Source organism: Sceloporus occidentalis, unplaced genomic scaffold, assembly GCF_023333645.1.
Source record: "Sceloporus occidentalis isolate IW3139 unplaced genomic scaffold, rSceOcc1.0.p SCAF_10, whole genome shotgun sequence".
In the NCBI taxonomy this organism is placed as follows: Eukaryota; Metazoa; Chordata; class Lepidosauria; order Squamata; family Phrynosomatidae; genus Sceloporus; species Sceloporus occidentalis.
This window is the reverse complement of record NW_028316990.1, coordinates 9,493,240-9,511,758: the sequence shown is the minus strand read 5'-3', so window position 1 is coordinate 9,511,758 and position 18,519 is coordinate 9,493,240. Positions and strand designations below refer to the sequence as shown.

The 18,519-nt window shown below is 45.3% G+C and overlaps 1 protein-coding gene across 9 annotated transcripts in view; it reads right to left on the bottom strand.

The window, feature by feature from the left end:
* Positions 1-8,201: 8,201 nt before the first annotated feature.
* The window catches only part of LOC149305827 (transcriptional corepressor CBFA2T3-like), a 46,152-nt gene continuing 35,834 nt past the window's right edge, over positions 8,202-18,519 (bottom strand). For 6 of the 9 annotated variants that reach the window (XM_089540686.1, XM_089540680.1, XM_089540683.1 and 3 more), the window contains 8 exons: positions 17,506-17,595; positions 14,524-14,705; positions 13,741-13,994; positions 12,845-12,930; positions 11,853-12,048; positions 11,139-11,207; positions 9,570-9,760; positions 8,202-9,226 (listed from right to left, as the gene is read on the bottom strand). In XM_089540686.1, coding sequence (XP_089396812.1) covers positions 8,888-9,226; positions 9,570-9,760; positions 11,139-11,207; positions 11,853-12,048; positions 12,845-12,930; positions 13,741-13,994; positions 14,524-14,705; positions 17,506-17,595 — 1,407 coding nt within the window. In that variant the 3' untranslated portion in view covers positions 8,202-8,887. The remainder of the gene's footprint in view (positions 9,227-9,569; positions 9,761-11,138; positions 11,208-11,852; positions 12,049-12,844; positions 12,931-13,740; positions 13,995-14,523; positions 14,706-17,505; positions 17,596-18,519) is intronic. The other 3 variants (XM_089540681.1, XM_089540684.1, XM_089540682.1) reach the window with 2 other exon arrangements.

The following is an 18,519-nucleotide window of genomic DNA, read 5'->3' as shown; positions in this document are numbered from 1 at the left end:
TTTCCAAAACATAAGCAAAGTCTATGCCCAGGATGGGAATCACAGCATCCTGCAGGAGTTGTTGGACTATAAATCCCAACATTCCTCACCTTGGAGTGTGCAGGCGGAAGCTGTTGAGATTTGCAGTCCAACATCTGGAGAATTGACGAACTGAAAACTCTGATCTGGCAAACCTTCCAAAGTGTGGCCAAACAACATCAGAGTTTGTTCAAGATGACATAAATCATCAAAGAAGAAGCACATAAGAATCCTCTCCAGCGTATGTTGTTTGATTTTTAATGGGTAAACCATGCAATATATTTTAACCTTTAAAAAACATCATCACTGTTGCTAGTTTTAAATCAATTTATTTTAAGTTGCCCTGAGATCGTTGGCTATAGGGTGGTAAATAAATAAATCTAATTTAATTAAGCCTTGCAAATTGTTGTAATCTGCTTCTCTACTAAGGCCTGATTCCCACTACCTTTTAAACTGGATCGGAAAATGGCTCGAACCAGTTCAAATGACTCTGGTTCCCATTTGAAGCAATTTGGAGAGGGGGGCATATGATAAACCCATTTAACCTGAGTCTTTTTGATGTTGATTTTTTCCGCATCTTTTTGGATAAATTCATTCTGTGCAACTGTGAACCAGATGTGGATTGGAATAGATTTAAATGTGCCCTTCAACCAGCTGGAGCGGGTCCATTTTGAATCGACTCATTCATGAATGTGAGCCACAAGTGGGTTATTTTACAGCGCAAAAAATGCGATTGGGGCAAATGTAGTGGGAACGACGCTCCACTGTTGAATCGATCTATTGATTCAGATCACAAACCGATTTGTTCGTAAGTGGGAATGAGGCTTAAGTGAGCTAGGGATTTGTGCATAGCCTTGTTCTTTTGCCTGGAGCTGAGCTCCTCAAAAGTGGAGAATCTGCACCCTTGTCTCCCCACTGGAGATGACCCACAAAACCTGGCCCTGAAACATGGCAACCCTAGCCAACAGAGTCCTGGGAGAGCAATGCTGGGATTTAGAGTTCAACCGCATCTGGAGGGGTGCCGAATTTGCCTCTCTGCTTAAGTACCAGAAGGAGGAGGAAGCCAAAGAACTGGATCCGGATGGGTGATATTAAATTTTCTTTATTACACAGATACAGAGTTAAGAACAGACGTAACCTGAATCATAATGTTTACATCTTTCACAGGTCAAACATACAGTACATTTAGAGAAAGCAGGAAACAGCGAGGGACAGGGAAAGGGAAAAGGGGCACAGCATGCCAAAAAGAAGAGCTGGGGGGAAAGAAGAAGAAAACCAAAACAACCCTCCTATCACTTTTGTCAATTCTCTGGAATGGCCACAGGGGAAAAACCCACAAACACCGGGGCAAGAGGGGAAGGATGGGGGGTATTTTAAAATTTTCCTTTTTTTGTTTTGCTTAAATTTCTATTATTCTCCTCTCTTTAAATCCTCTTTGCAAACACACACCCATGCACCCAAACACACACTCGCGCACACATATGCCGGTTTGTACAAGTAATACCTGTCCTTCCCTCCTCTCCCCCCGCAAACCCTCTCTTCTGTTTCAAGTATTGCACAGTTCTAAGTGTGGGATTTGCCCCTCTCAAATACCCTGAGAGCATGGGGGCCGGGAAGTGCCATGCGTGCCTGGCAACCTTGAGGGGGGGGGTCTTTTTGGCAGAACCACTCCAGGGATGGGAGGAGACCTGAGGATGTGCCATATATATATGTGTGACCCCAATCCCGAGACGCTGGAGCCAGCAAAGTTAGCCGAGGAAAGAGTATATGTGGTTTCCTTAGAACTGCTTTGACCCACCGATAGGCAAAAAGAAAGCTTGAAAAGAAAAGAGTTCTACGGATGCCAAGGACTGGCAAAAAAAGACAATACGTTTTGTGAAGTTGAAGGCTTTCATGGCTGGCATCCATAGCTTTTTATGGGTTTTTCGGGCTAGGTGGCCATGTTCTAGAAGAGTTTATTACTGATGTTTCACCAGCATCTGTGGCTGCCATCTTCACTGAAAGATTCATCTTTAGTCTCTGAAGATGCCAGCCACAGATGCTGGCAAAACGTGCAGAATAAACTCTTCTAGAACATGACCACATAGCCTGAAAAACCCACAAAACCCAATACATTTTGTGCTTGACAGCAAACCAAGCCCGAACTCTCTCTCTAGAAGCCAGGCTGATTAAACTGAGGCTATTGTACTTTGGACATCTCAACAGACGACACGACTGAACGGAAAAGAGGATAACGTTTGGCAGAAGGCATTAGGAAAAGAGGGATGACCACGTTCCGGGTGGATTAAGTCAAACAAGGAAGCCACAGTTGCTGTCCTGAGTTGGCAAGATGGCTGGAGTGATGGAGATTTCCCATCTGGAGAGTTGCCCCAAGTCAAAGCTGACCTGAGGGCAAAGAACAACCACAGACTCTTACACACTGCACAGTTATAGTGCTTTTGATACCACCCGAACTGCCATGGCTCCATCCTATATAGTTTTGAGATTTCTGGCTTTATGCAGTGTTTCAAATTCTCTTTCAAAGGTCCCAGTCAGGAGTTCTGGGAGATGAAGTCCAAACCACTGAAAGCAGCGGTCCCCAACTTTTGGTCCTCCAGATGATTTGGACTTCAACTTCCATAACTCTTGACTGCTGGCCAAATTGGCTGAGGATTCTTGGAGCTAAAGTCCAAACTAAATGGAGGACCAAAGCTTGGGAGCCAGTGACCTAGAGGACCAAAGTTAGAGAATTGTGGGATTCTAAGCCTTTCCCCAAATTATAAATGCCAGGTTCCATCGGATGCATCCATAGCAGCTAAAGTGGGATCATCATGCTATAGTTGTACAGTGGGAAAGAGACCCGGGTCCTCCAAGGAAAGGAGATCCAGGGCCAGCCAGGGCCAAGGATGTGTTTTGGAAGGATCTGAGCCAGATTCTGCTCCTGAGCCACTTGTTTTTTTCTTTCTTTTGGAGGGTTGAGGGGATTCTAGAACGGTTGGAACTGGCTGGGTTCCCAGAATTTGCCCATCTGCTGGCGCTCAGAAGCGGAGTTTTAAAGCTAGATTGGAATTCTGTTCATTTCTGTGGTGAGCCTTTTTCTCTCCCTTTCCCTCTCATTTTGTTTTCAACCCTCCGAGCAAAGGTTCTCCCCCAAGAGACTGAGGGCCACATCTGACACGAATTCCCCATCTACTTCTTCGTGTGCGATGGAGCATAACATGGGAAAAGCATCCCTTTCCAAGAGAACTCTGTATGTGACCGTTTGCCCTTCATCCAGATCATTCTCCAAAAGTATCTTTGCACAAAAGAAAATGGCCAACACCGCTTACTTTTTTGCATGCCACACTTTTGCACAAATTGAACTATAAGGGTGGGCATCCCAAGCATTACCCTCGGAGGAAATGAATCCATCAGATTATTGGTCACAATGGCACTCTCTCCTGCCTATTTGTACTAGACACACAGGAGCAATTCAACAGGGAAAACTGAGGGTTGGAAGGAAATGTCAAAACTTCACATTTCTCATTTTGGATGGCAGATCTTTTGTAGCCAAAGGAACTCCCATGTGGAGAGAAAGTTATTGCATCAAACCAAGGTGCCAGCTTCCTATTTTGCATACTGGGGGAAGATAACAGAAGCAAAGGATAATGCAGTAAAGCCAGACTCTTCCAGATGAGGCATATATTTTAGGAGACTGCAGTATTTGTTGCTTTAGTTTTCAGGTTTTTTAAATTATCCAAATGGCATTTCAGATTATTTTCTGGCAATTCCAGGCACCAGCTGCAACATCTTGTTCCCGCTCTTTTAATTCCAAGACATACTGGAAGGGAAAAAAAGTCTCCTTCGCTGCATTCTCTTTTTAAAAAGAGTTACAAGTGGCACATTTGCACTATAGCATTACAATTCCATTCAAAATAAAACAACAGGAGGAAATTTGTTCTTCAAACCATAAGACTACCTCAGAAAATGATGCCCTGGTTTTTAAAAAAGACTTTGGATGAACCCTAGCTCAGATTCAGATTATCGCAACAAGCAGCCTGTCCAAAACGACGGAGTAAGTGAAAGCAGAGGCGACAATGTCTAGCAAACCCTCACAAAACCCAAGAAGCTCTGTTGCGAGAACCTGTCCTCCTTCTATCAATCTGGATAAGACCAGGAGAGGTATGCTTTGGTGCTGTTTCATGAGAAGAACCTATTCCTTTTTAGTGAAACACAGACTAGCTGCAGCAAGAGAGGCACAGGACAGGAATCAAGAACTTGGAGGAAGAGCGAGAGAGAGATCTGAGACGGTCTCATAATTCAGTGAATATGGAAGAATTTATTTATTGTACCCAAAGAGACATTGTGGCATAACTGTTTGATGCTGAAGTAGGACTTCAAGGGTTCAAATCCCTGCTTATCCATGAAAGCCCATTGCATGACTTTGGGTAAGTTGCACTCTCTCGTCCTCAAAGGAAGGCAGTGGCAAACCTTCTCTGAAGAAATCTTGCCAAGAAAAGCCCATGGTAGGTTCGCCATAAGTCAGAAACGACTTGAAGGCACACAAGAGCACCAATAATCTGAAAAGAGAGAGATGGAAAAGATGGGAGCAACCAAAGAAGATGCGATTAAGAACCAGCAACCGCTCAAAGAATGTGAGTTGAGAAGCCATTTGCTTACATACAGGGATCAGAATCAAGCTATCAATTTCCAAAGTAAGGAGTTGGATGGATGGCCAGTTGACCACTTGTTGTTGTTGTTGTTGTTGTTTTTAACTTGGCACATTCAATGCAAGATGTGTCTAACCCACAGACCTGGCTGCATCAAGCCAACCTTCCAAGTGGCATCAGTCCAGATCAAAAGATCGAGGAATGACACCATATCCTTGTGTCATCTGGATTCTGGAAGGCTGCGGCGTGAATCATAGCATGGGACTCACAAACTGAATCAACAGCCTGTTTTTTAAGAAAAAACATTCTACGCGAAAAATGCTTGTAAAAATGGTGTGAATTTGATCCTTCTGTGCCCCAAAGGGCATGGCTGACAGGGATGTCTGGCCACTGACATTCTGCTTTGGTTGGGAACCATTTTGGTAAAATTAGATATTTGGGAGAGGTCATACTAGAATACCGTTAAAGCTATCAGATTTGGGTCAGCGACTGAAATAGCCCCTTCCCCCATTTTTTCCTTTTAGCTTTTGGTCTGAAAATAACAATTATAACAGAGAGAGAGAAAACAACCTTTATCTCCTGGCATACTGCTAATTCCTAAGGATTTCCATCTGTCTACAGTTTCTCCGCCAGTTGGAGGTAGTCCCACAAGGTCTGGACACCGGGCGAACGAGAAAACGGCTAACACCCAAAGCTGCTAAAATCCCAGAACATATGGAGACGTTATTTTGAACGGCTTTAACCTCTCCGCCCCAAATAACCTCCGCAGCAAAGCCAGATTCTGGGAAGGGCAGCCTTTGCTTTCCCGGTTTCTGCAAAATTCCAAGCAGAAGAGCAAGTTTAGCAAAGAAATGAAGAATAGCACGAGGCCCTAATTCACGGCATAAACACTCCATTTTATATATTAGTTCTTTTCAGGACAATGATTAGAGAAACAAACCATGCACAAATACCATGTGAGAAATGTGGAACGCTAATTCTCTCCGCTAGTGCAAAAAAAAGTGGGTCTGTTATGCCTTCTTTTTGTTTGTAAAGACCCCAAACTGGAGGCAGGTAATGCAAGGTAACAAGGGGTGTGTGTGTGTGTGTATGAAAGAGAGAGAGAGAGAGATCTTATTCTTGTATATCTGCAAACTACAACTGCCCAAACCCTTTGGGGATAAAAAGAGTTTTAAAAAAGTAACTTTCCCAACCTTTGGAGGCAAGAAAATGCCTTGAGTAATTGTTGGCCCCCATTATTTCTATCTGTGCTTTGTAACTGCACCGGCAATGGGTTGGATTTGATATCCCTTCCAACTCAGCTATTCAATGGCTCTCTGAAGTTCAATGGCTCTCTGGTGGACCAGGCTGGCTCTTTTCCTTCCTTCCTTCCTTCCTTCCTTCCTCCCTCCCTCCCTCCCTCCCTTTCCTTCTTGTTTCGCTAAAATGAAGAGGTTCTTGCTACAGTTGGCCACAAGTTCTGCTAAGGCTGACATGTGGACCACAGGAAAACATACAAACAGAGGAAAGACACAAAAGCAGTGAGAAGTATCCAAACATCTTCCCATATAGGAATTGTAGGACTGACGATGACAGGAGGTGCAGGGATCCAAAGTACTAAGAGAAGGGACACAATGCCGTCTCCATGCTAAAGCTTCGGGAAGCCCCTTCTCTGGACTACAGCTCCCAGAAACTGCCCAGGCAATGTGGCCAAAGCAACCTGTGGGATGTTGGGAGTTGTAATCCAAAAGGTAACTTTCCCCTCAAGCTTTACTCTGGCTTCCCCAATCAGTTACTCACAGCAGTAATAAGTGCTAGAACCTTTTTTATTTCAAGAGTAGAGAGGGGAAGGAAATAAATAAAAACGAAAGTCAATAACACGATGAATTCTGTGAATTCCAGAAAAACAACACCTCCAAAGGAGCGCATGGATGTTTTTCTTTGGAAGCCTGTTTTCCTAACCTTTACATATTTCAGTGGCTTCTACTATTTGGCAAACATCTCATCAGCATCATCATCCACATAATTATTAGTATTTTTGGACCTTTGCAAATACTATATACATTCACATTTAACGGTACAGGATTCCTGCCCTGAGCCCATATGCCTGGGCAGTCTGTCTGGGGTCTCCCTCCCTGCAGCCACACTGTTCCCCCCATTCCCCTTTTATATTGCACTCCCGTCCTCAGCGCTTTGTACAACGATGCAAGAAATGCGATCAAACGACATCGTCTCCCCCAGACATGCATCTGTGGGTCTCCTCCCGGAAAGCATTGCTAAAAACCTGATGGGGACGGAAGACAATTGCTGACAAGAAGAGAAGAAAACCCAGACTGCCGAAGAGGGTCAGGGTTGGGGGACAGAAGGACCCTTGGAAGATGCAGGACTGGCGGAGAAGACCGTGGAAAGACGTGGGACAGTGAAACCGGGGTTTTTAATATTTACAGGCTGCCAACAGAGTCTTCGGAAGAGGGGCAGAGAATGACAAAAACACTTTTTCTTTTTGACTTGGGTGGGTGCTTGGAAGAAGCCAGGGTGAAAATCTGCCTGGGATTTGGTAGGTTATGGAGGGCAGAGAGAGGTAGTGGTGAAAAATACAACTCCAGGCAGAAAGTCCTAGTGGGCAGAGTTACTGTTTGCTGGCATTTGGAGCCGGAGGGGAGCGGGGAACGGTCAAGGATGGGCAAAAAGGATATATATCACAGGTATTTCTGAAAACAGTGCTCTCTCTGGAACAGGCTGGCTAGCTGGGCAGTGGCCTTTCAATTTTCTTTTTAATGCGCTTTGAATTTATTTGTTTTTAAAACTGCAAAAGCTTTATAATCCACCCACTAAAGGAGTTGGAGGAAGAGTTTCTGCCGCATCCATACACACACGCAGACACACAAACTTGCATTCAGACTTGCACAAAAGTGGTGGATATCTCTTTTTGTGTGTGTGTATAGGTGGTTTTTTTTTTTTTTTTTGCTTTATTTTAAAGGGGGGGAATGGAAAGAAATCTTCGGATCCCTTAACTTGCACATCTTGTCCTCCTTCAAGGGTACACCGAAACGTGGCGAAGGTCCAAGTGCACGCAGCCCCCTCCCGCCCGAATCCAAGAACCGTGAGGAGTCGAAATTTCCACCAGCAGCAGCAGCAACAACAACAAAAACCGTCGTTGGTAGAAAGTTGCCGTCGCTCTGCCAGACCAGTAAGATGTGTTACTCCTCATTTGCAAAAAAACAAAAAAAATTGCATATATATATATATATATATATATATGAAAAAATAACAACCACTCCCCACAGAAACGAGGAGAAAGAAGGAACCAACCAAGCAAGCAACCGAACGAAGAAACAAACGAAAAAGAAAGAAAGAACGAAAGAAACTTTGGCAGTGGAAAAAACGTTTGGATCTTTTTTCTTTCTGGTTTTTGTATTTTTTGGGTTTCCTTTGGAACAGAGGTGAATCTGGTATCTTCTTGGCTAACTAGCAAGGTAGTTTACAGGTAAGCTTCCTTCACTTGGTTTCGTCGGGTTCTTTTTTTGGATTTTTCTCTTTTTTATTTTCGTTTCTGTTTTACTTAAAGCCAAAGAGTTTGATGTTTTTATGGTTTATTTTTATTCATTTTTTTTACAAAAAAGAAAAAAAAGATCTTGCTTTTTGTAACTGAAATGGTTTACCTCTTTAAAAAAAATGCTTATTCCCCGCCTTCTTTCCTTTTCTCCTTTCAGGGAAAAGTTTTTTTGTTTTTCCCTCCGTTCACTCCTTTCACGTCTTTTTCTTGAACACATCTCCGGCAGAAAGGCAGACGGAAGTTATTGTCTTTCGTGGCGTCCTTCCCCGACCCCTGAGTCCAGATGTGCGGTATATACTGTATACCTGCAGACAAATTCCTCATCCGAAAAAATAATAATCAAAATCAAATCATAAATTCCCCCAAATCATATTGGTAAGACGTATCGTCATTAGCATCATCAGCGTCATCATCATAAGTATTTTTAAAAAATTGACAAGTGAACGGAGCAGGTTGGGTTTTTTTCCCTTAACTCCACTTAAAGCCCAGGTTTTTGAGAAGTCATGAGGATTTCGTGTGAGAGATAGAGGTCGTTTTGGAGGTCAAATGCGTGTCAGGTAGCTGAGGATTTGCATTCAATGCAGTTTTGTGTCTTTTATATTTTTATTTTTCATTTGGAGAGAACTGGTAGCAGCAGCAGCAGAAGAAGAAGCGGCAACTATTCTTGGTCAGTTTCCCGGTTTCCTTTTTCCCTCTCCGGTCTGTCTTAGCGAGACGCAGTGTCCAGAGGGACCGGCGTGGCCGGCGTCCCAGAACGTGAAGCTGCAGTTGAGCTGGAATCACTGGGGCTCCCCGCCACAACAGACACAGCGGCGATGGAGGTCGCCCCGGCCACCACGTCCGGTTGTGTTGACGCCACCGTCATGCCAATCCCTGTGGAAGACGGTGCTCCGCTTGCTGCCGCGGCCTGGAGTCCTTGGAGCGTCTGCCCACAGACATGGTGGTGCTTCTCCCAATCTTTGTGCTGGCAGAAAGATCCACAGTAGTGGGCCGTGTTGCATCCACTGCAGGTCTCGCTCGCCTTGCGCCCGCAGTTCCAACAGCTCTGCAGGGGAAGGCGAAAGCACAGAGGGTCAGGGCGGCGCGAAAGACATGCGGGAAGCAAGGCTAAGTGCCTGAACTGTCTACTCTTCACTGGGGCACGCACTGGCGGTCGCTCCCTTTTGGCCGGATTCCCAATGGGCCGTGGCTCGGGTCCATCAATTCAATCAATTCATAACATTTAAGGAAATGGGACAAGGAGAAAAAGATAAAAAAAGGAAAAAGGTTGGCCGGAGAGGGGCATGACCACCAAGCCTGGCCAACGGGCCCCCCGTCCGAGTCATTGGTTACGGCTTCCAGCCTGCTATTCTCGTGCCAAGCGCCAGGTTGGGAGAGGGTGTCACTACCTCACTGGAGTCCTCCTGCTGGTTAATGACGGTCAGGGCGTCCTCCGAGGCCTGGCGCTTGGCTTCGGCTAGGGCACGCTCCATCTTGGCACGCTCCGTCGTGATCAGCTCGTGGGCTTTGCGTTCCGCGTCGGAGACAGCCTTCTGGAGCTCGGACATGGCCTGTCGCTTGACTTCGTTCACGGCTTCTTCTGAAAGGAAGAGCACAAAGCAAGGCGGAAATCATGGAGAGGAGCTAAACAAAGACTGACCCTCAGGTGGGTTTACAGTCAGAGGGTCAAGAAAATTTGGGAGTTCTCCACATTCGCTGGGGTTAGGGCTGAAGGATCCCCATGAAAGTGGGAAAACCGCAAATAAGAAAAACACTATTCTTTTAGCGAATACCTCTCTAGTAATCTTCAGGTTCTCCATTGCAACTCTATGCTCAACATCTGCCAGAGGTTGATTATAGAATCGTGGCAGAGGACCTACAAATGCCTAGAGAAGTGTTTTCTCTACTCACTTCTATGTTCTCCAGCACTACTCTATGGTCAATTTCCAGCAGAATTTTGCTGGAAGGCCTAGAGATTCCTAGAGAGAACATATTAAAACTGCAAAAAATCAAATCCACAAAAGTTAAAGCCACAAATGTGGAGGGCCAACTGTATATGTGTATTTATGTTTATATATATATACATTGACAGTAACTATCGGTTTCCCCACCAAACATGGCCGGCTAAATGTTACCTATTTCTTTGTTTGGAATCATAACCTGACCCCCTCAAAGTGCTATATTTCATAGTGCTATAATCCCAGAATCCCATAGCTCTGAGTTGTGGCAATTACAGCAGAGTCAAACTGCATTAGTCAGCCCTTCGTCTCCACAGATTTTTTTTATCCAGAGATTCAAGCATCCACAGTTTGAAAATATTAAAAAAAAAAATACATAAATTCCAAATAGCAAACCTTAATTTTGCCATTTTATATAAGGGAGACTATTTTACTCTCCATTGTATTTAATTGGACGTGAACATCCACAGATTTGGGTATCCACAGGGGATCCTGGAACCAAACCCCCGCGGATACCAAGAGCCCACTGTATTTTTGCAGTGCAGATGCACCTTAAGTGAACCTAAAGATCTTTTGGAGAGTCTTTGCAAGTTGCACCCTTGGAAACTGTAGGAAGCTTCAGTTCTATGTATTAGCTGAGCTGGAGATTTGCATGAAGTCCTTTCCTCCTACCTGGAGCTAAGCCCCCCCAAAACTGGAGAATGTACACCCTCATTTCATGCCACAAGATGATATACAAAACTGGAGATTCAGGGCCAAGCCTTAAGATCTGACACTCCTAACCCTGTATCTTATTTCACCTAGCAACCCTACTCCACAAAGACTGAAAAAGTGGGTTACCACAGATGCCAGATGACATCTCTTCCCTTCAGCATTGGATCTTGTCCAGGGAGAAGACTAGAACAATTGCATCCACTGAACCATTGATAATCTGGCCCCATCTGTCTCAGCTATGAAGTGTTGGATGAGCCTCTTCTCCCCCCGCCCCCCAAAAAATGTACTTCCTTCCAACAAACTCACCAGCTTTCCGCCAGATTTCCTCCGGCATGTAGCCAGACAGAGGCCTGGATGCGAATTCGCGATGAGCATCTGACCGAAAGAAAAGGCAGAAAAGAGGAGGTGAGCTCTTTAGAAATGTTCACTGCTCAACAAACCTCCCCCAAACCCCTTTGCGCAAGCATAGCAGCACCCTTTAAAGAAGAGGAGCATTGCTGCAAATGCTCAATAGAATGTCCCCCATTCTGGTACCCTTCAGATGAGTCAGACTACATCCCCCATTCTCCCCAGCCAGATGGCAGGACATGTAGTCCAATGCATCTGGAGGGCACCACTTTCAGGAAGGCTGGCCTAAGAGGAACTCAGGTCACTTGCTCTGTGGTTCTCAATTGTTAGCCCTCCAGGTATTTGGGGCTTCAATCCTCAGCAAACCCAGTGGTCAAGGATCCTGGGAGCTCAAGTCCAGCAACAGCTGGTGGTTCAAAGGTTTTGAACTGGTTGGCTGGCTACTTAAGACAGAGTTGCCTCCCCTCTTCCTCCCAAGGTTTACAGTTCTGAATTCTATTGATTAGACTCAGCTAGAGCAGACCTACTGATTCCCACTGAATGGGGAGTCAACCACATACGTTAATCCTATTAATTCAATGGCTCTACTGTAGTGGAGACTAATAATGCGATGGAGGCCGCCATTTTGTATTTGAACTGCTATCAGCACGAACTGCCCCTCTCCATTGATACCTATAGGGGGAGCCTCTGTGTTGGCTGTACTGTTGTGGGGACGAGTGGCAGGGCTGGCCCCCTTCTTCATGTCCTCGGCATCGCTATAGCGGCGGATCCAATGGTTGAGCTCCTCACGGTCTGCCTCCTGACAACGGCGCAGGACAGTGAGTGAACGGCGGGTCTTCTCCACCATGTCCATAATGCAGTTCAGGAGCTGCTGGGCAGAAGCCACACATCAGAACTTGGCCAGATGGCAACTATAGATTAGCTAAGACCAAACCTGCTGGTTTTGCAAACTAGGGCCAAGCTCCTACGTTGGTGAGATAGAGCGTAACAGTTCTGCAATGCCACATTGTCAGATAATTGCTACGTTCTCCCATAAAATGTGTATCATGATGAACTGATGTGGAACATGCAACCATGGCCAAAGGCACCAAAATGTACTTTTTGGATTAATAGTAAAATATCACTTTTTTAAATCTCTCTTTCTAACTTGCTAAAGTGTTTCACATGTACTAAATCACTTCAGTTATTAATCATTTCAGTTATTCACACTATTTTAAATGGTCAGATTAGATTTACTGTTAGCATTTCCAGACTGGACAAAAATATCCAACTGTTTTTGTAGAAGAGCTTAAACATCTGTCTGTCATCCACAGGATGCCAGTGTTTGTCATCTATACAATGCCAGTGTCTATCGTCCATGGGATACTGGTGTCTGTCATCCACAGGATGCCAGTACCTGTCTTCTATGTGATCCCAGTGTTGTCATCAACAGGATGTCAGTCATTGTCTCAATGGCTGCACTACTGTAGACCCCTTGGCTTACCCTATGATGACCCTGTCCTCTCACCCAACAGCCCTAGTGGGCATTAGCTGCCACCGAAATCATACACCTGCTTATGCCACTGAATCCATCCCTCATCCAGATTCCATCCTACCAAAAGAATAACTGTGCTACCCATCAATTCATGCCCCTCAAATTTTGGGCAGCAGGATTTGGTGCCTACATTGTTGAGGTGTTTCCACTCTTCGGCCCATTCTCTGTCCGTTAGCCTGTGGTCAATCACTTCTTCTTGCCTGGTACTGTGCACAGCTGGAAAGGAGAAAAAGATGCCCATTAGAGAGGATGGAACAAGGCATGGAGCAAACCTCTTACAAAGAGGCACCAAGCACATTGGGAGGAAGTGCCAAACACAAGTGACTCCCAGGTAGAGAGGCAAATCTCTGACTAATTCAATCTCACACACAAGGGCAGTGAATTCCTGTAATTTTCTCCCACTGTGAGAAAAACAAACATTTCTGCACAGTTCTTTCATGGTATTTGTTCATCCCAAAGTGTTTTGCGAAACTGTTCTATGGAGTACATGTGCAAAAGACTCTGTTTCCAGTAGCAGTGTGCTATCACTATCTCAGCCACCCATGTAGATGATTTTGGAAAGCAAAAGATTAACCAGGCCTGTCCCAGCTAAATTGAGACAGCTGGAGGTCAACATCAGAATGTGTTCAAGAGGGCAAAATGTATTAGCGGTTGAGTCTCCCTTATCCAAAATGCTTGGGACCAAAGTGTTTTGGATTTTGGAATTTTGGATAAGGGAGATTTATCCAAACACAGAAGCTAGGAGAGGCTGTAGCAGTTTGCTTTTGCTGGAGTCAACTGGGAAGGACATGATTCCACCTCTCCTCTTCTCTATGCTAGGTTAAACTACTTTTGCACATGGAACTCAGTTTGCAGCAATGAAAGTAAGCTGAGGGGAAACCAGAAGGAGTAGAGAGAAACCAGGACATTTTAAAAGGCAGCTGAGAAAGTGGGAAGACAGAGGATTAATTGGGACTGCCCTGCCAAATAAGGACAACAATGAATGTGAGATTTCCAAGGCATTCCTCCCTCCTTCCTGCCACTCACCAGCTTGGCGGTGGCGCTCCCGAAGCTCCCGGGGGTCTGGGTGCCGGTAGGTGTCCCGGTAATGGTGCGCGATGGCCATGTCTTCGAGGCGGTAGTGCTGGGGAGGTGGAGGGGTCGGGTGGGGAAGCCCATTGGGCTGGTGGCTGATCCCATTGCTGGGGCTGTAGCGCTGGGCCGGGCTCATGGTGCACGGCCTTTTGCTGAGATGCTCCGGGTGCAGAGGGTCCCGCTCCAAGCCATTCTCTTTGGTCCTGCTTTGGGCAAGAAAAAGAGGAGACCTCAAAGTTGTTCTGCAAAGCCAAGACCACTTAAGAAACCGTTTGCAACAAGTATGCAAAGGGATCTTGCAGCACCTTTGAGATTAACTGAAAGAAAGAAGTAAGATCTGCTACAGATAATTTTCCTTCCTTCCTTCCTTCCTTCCTTCCTTCCTTCCTTCCTTCCAGCCCAAATTAGCATTGCTTTGCTATTTATGCACACCTATAAACCAGTATGAAAGGTCCCTGCTCCAAGGGGGGCTGCCTTCTAAAACAGACACTGGGAAAAGAAATTAAGAAGGCTGTCTTTATTTTTTATTTTAATTTTGTTGTTGATGATCTGCCTTCCTGTTGCAGCTGAGAAAGTAGAGTCTAGTCTACCAAAGCTCATGCAACAGCTTCTTTCTTTCAGTTAGTCTCAAAGGTGCTTTCTGTATACAGTGGGTTGATCCATGCTACCCAAATCTCTAGCACTGCAATAACTTAAAACTTCACTCAAGGTCTTATAAATAGCTGAGGCCCATACCTGTCTGGCGTCCTCCTCTTGCCCCCCTCATTGACTTCCAGAAGCAATTCTGAGGAGTCGATGGGAGAGGAGGCATTGGCATCCAGGAGAAGCTGCTCATGTTGTGCCAGGTACTGGGCAGGCGTCTGCTTGGCCATTCGGGCACAGTGGAGAAGCTCACGCTGCAGCAATGGCAGGTTGGCCTAGGAGGAGGAGGAGGAAAGAGAAGGGGAAGAAGAGAAGATGCAGTTGCTCTGTAGTTTAGGGCTAAGTAAGCACAACCTGACTTTGAATGAAGTGCCAGCTCATGGTTTACATGTGGGGGCCTGCTCCAAGTTTTAGTCCAAACTTTAAAGGAACAGCCCAAGGCCCTGAAGGAGGAGTGTGATGACCCTAAGGCAACCCAACATGGAGTTTTCTTGGCAAGGTTTTTTCAGAGGAGGTTTGCCATTGCGATCCTCTGAGATGGAGAGAGTGTGACTTCTCCATGGTCATCCAGTGGGTTTCATGGTCATGCGGGGAATTGGACACTGGTCTCCAGAGTCCTAGTCCAACACTCAAACAACTACACCACTTCTGTTGTTTCTTTGCATTTAAATCATTGGTGGGGGGCACCTTTTCACTGATGGAAAAAACACGTCAATGGCTCCCATTATCACTGCTATTTCTTTAGTCCTGCTGGTGCAATAGGTCTCTTCTGCTGCAGTAACAATTATATGTTAGAAGGGGATATGATTCTCATCCTATACCCCTCTTTCCCTCCTCACTATTCCCAAGCAGGCCAAGGTTGTTTTTACTCCATGCCTTTTGGGGTTTTATTTTTGGTTTTGCTGTGATTGCGTAATTATAGTTAAACAATAAGATCAAATTCTGTAATGACAGAGTTGCAGCAAAAATAAAAACAAAATTTGAAAGACAGGTAAGTACTGAGCTGGGCATTTATAAATAGTAAGATGGGGTTATGGAGCCAGTGCAGAAGGGATCAAGGGCTGCCAAAGCAGCAAACTCACGAAGTTGCAGAGAACTGTGATACTAAATGTTTTTGCTTCACTAACACAGTTGTTGCAAAAAACAAACAAAAAAAAAAAAAACTAGGCTGGTGTGATAAAGTCCTGCCTCTCTCTACTGAGAGGAACAGCTTCCTCTGTTCCTGAAATAACCTCCAACATGTAGCCTCAGTGTCTATCAATGGAAGGCATTTGGGCTCTGCTCCCATAGGGCCAGCCATGGTCTCATGGCCCTGCAGGATCGTCCTTCTCATTGCAAGCATTCTCGGTGGGAAGTGTTTGTAAATATGCCCCCCCCCGCGCTTGAATGCCAACTTTGCTCCTTCCACTCCCCACCCAGTGAGTTTCTCATGAAGCTTCAACCCCGAGAAGGCCATCCGGAGAAGGAGCCGAAGCAATTAAGCGGCAGCCCAGAGCAAAACCGAGGCTTTCTTTCTTTTCATTTTTTGAAAATGCTGTCACCAGGCCCTGGTTTCCTCTTCAGGCTGCCGCTGACCACCAGCCAAATCCCCATCTGTTGAACATGTTAGAGCGTGAACTGACGAAATGCACCGACGTGGATTCCTCCGTCGTCTCAGATCCCTCCCCCCATTTCCCATCTCTGCGTTCCCACTCCCCGCTCGCCTGCCCTGATTCTGGATTTGGAGAAAGAAAAATTTAAAGAAAAAAACATCCCTGGGAAAGGCACGCGGGGGCTGCCTGGTTGCAATTAATGTAATGAGAAGCATCTGGAGTCCAGGTTGGAAACAGCTGGAAGCAGGGTGTCAGGAGGAGAAGGAGGGCTGTCAGAAAAGTCCTTTCTGTTTGAAAACACTGACTCTCTCACGCTCAGCGGGCTGGGTCAGGAAGGACCGGGATTACAGGAAAAAGGAAACCTCTTTTGGCAAGAACTAAAGAGGTGGATGAAGGATAGGGGCCCCACATCCCATGGCTTTTCCCAGCCTTAAGATGGAGAGGAATCTCAGGGTAAGAGCTTTGAAAGGTGTCCCCATATATTTGTTGTTAAGAGTCAACTCTGATTCTTGGGGACCCTGCGAATGAGATCTCCATGGCCCCCGTCCTATAAATCCAGCCCCATGATCTCCCTGAGTCCATCCATCTGACGTGTGGCCGTCCTCTCTTTCTACTTCACTTTTCCCAGCACTGTTACCTTTTCTAGCTTGTTTTGCCTACTTGCAATGTGGCCAAAGCACAACAGCCTCAATTTTGATAATCTTGGCTTCCAAAGGGGTCTTGTAGCACCTTTGAGATAGACTGAGCAAAAGAAGTTGAAGCATGAGCATCGGTAGACTTGGTTTACTTCATCAGTGGCATGCTACAACTTCTTTCTCACAGTTAGTCTCAAAGGTGGTACATGATTCTTTTGTATATTTTTGCTGTTGAGCCCTGGTTTGAGTGCTGGACTATTGGACTCTAGGAGACCAGGGTTCAAATATCTCCTCGGCCATGGGAATCCGCTAGATGACCTTAGGCAAGTCACAGAGTCTCAGCCTCGAGGGGGGGAACAAAAGCAAACTCCCATCTGAATAAATTGTGCCAAGAAAACCCATGAAAAGTTCGCTTTAAGGTTACCATAGGTCAGAAATTACTTCAAGGCACACCACAATAGAATATATATTGTAGAATGAGTACCAGTTATGTTGGTGTTGAGGGATTCTGGTGGCATTTGATTCCTGAACCCCAAAGGAACCTTCCCAAGCTCCGATCCTCAACAATAAAAGTGCTTTATACAGTGGGTTGATCCATATTACCCAACCATAGAGCTATAGTTTCACTTTAATTGCCATGGTTGAGTTGTATGGTACCTTGGGATGTGCAGTTTAGGAAGGGGCATTTGGAGCTCCTCTGGTACCTACCCAAACTACAAGTCCATAGGAAGCAACTCTGGCAGTTAAAGTGAAATCAATAAAGCTATAATTGTGTAGCATGAACAGGCCACAGTGGGGTCAAATCAGGAATTGATCCAGACAAGGGGCCATCTTATAAAGGGGCTTACCTTCAAGAACGGGATGACGAAGGGACGCAGCGGGAAATTGGTGGCCTCCTGGAGCTTGGAATGGAATTCTTCAATGGTCAGCGTGGAATTCTGCAGGATGGGGAAAAGGGACAGGTGATGAACGGCGCAGTGGCACCCCCACATATTCCCCAATATTACTTTGGTCCCCTCGCCACCAGTAAGCTTTCCAGGTGACACTTCCATCCCAAAGCCTTTGAGGCCATATGTAGCCCACAGGCTTCATTTTATTTATTTCAATTGTATTCATTTATATCTTAAAATATCTCTTTCCCACCCCAAAATCACAAATTCTTGAAGTGGCATACAAGTAAAAACCAATAAAAATGCATTAAAATTCATCTGAAGCAACGAACAATAATTACAGTGGGTCCTTGGTATCTGCTAGGGTTTGGTTCCAGGACCTCCTGTGGATACCAAAATCCATTGATGCTCAAGTCCCATTATATACAATGGGATATTGTTGTTGTTGTTGTTACAGTGGGCCCTTGGTATCCACTGATTTTGGTTCCAGGACCCCCTGTGGATACCAAAAAACTTGGTTGCTCAAGTCCCATAAATATACAATGGGGTATTATTATTGTTATTATTATTGTTACAGTGGGTTCTTGGTGTCCTCTAGGTTTTTGCTTCAGGACTCCTCATGGATACCAAAATCTGTGGATGCTTGTGTCCCACAATATACAGCAGAATAGTAAAATAGTATCCCTTATATAAAATGGCAAAATGTACCATATTTTCCGGCGTATAAGATGACTGGGCATATAATGCGACCCCAACTTTTCCAGTTAAAATATAGAGTTTGGGATGTACTCACCGTATAAGACTACCCCTCTTCCAACGCACACCAAATAAAAATTTAAAAAACATCAGATTTGATTTCAATATGGTAATTTAAATTCAAATGCTTATGACATGCAGGTCCTTAGCAGGCAACCTTGTTGTATACAAAGCCTACTTGGGTTGGTTAGCTCTCCCTGCCTGCCCAGTGCTCCC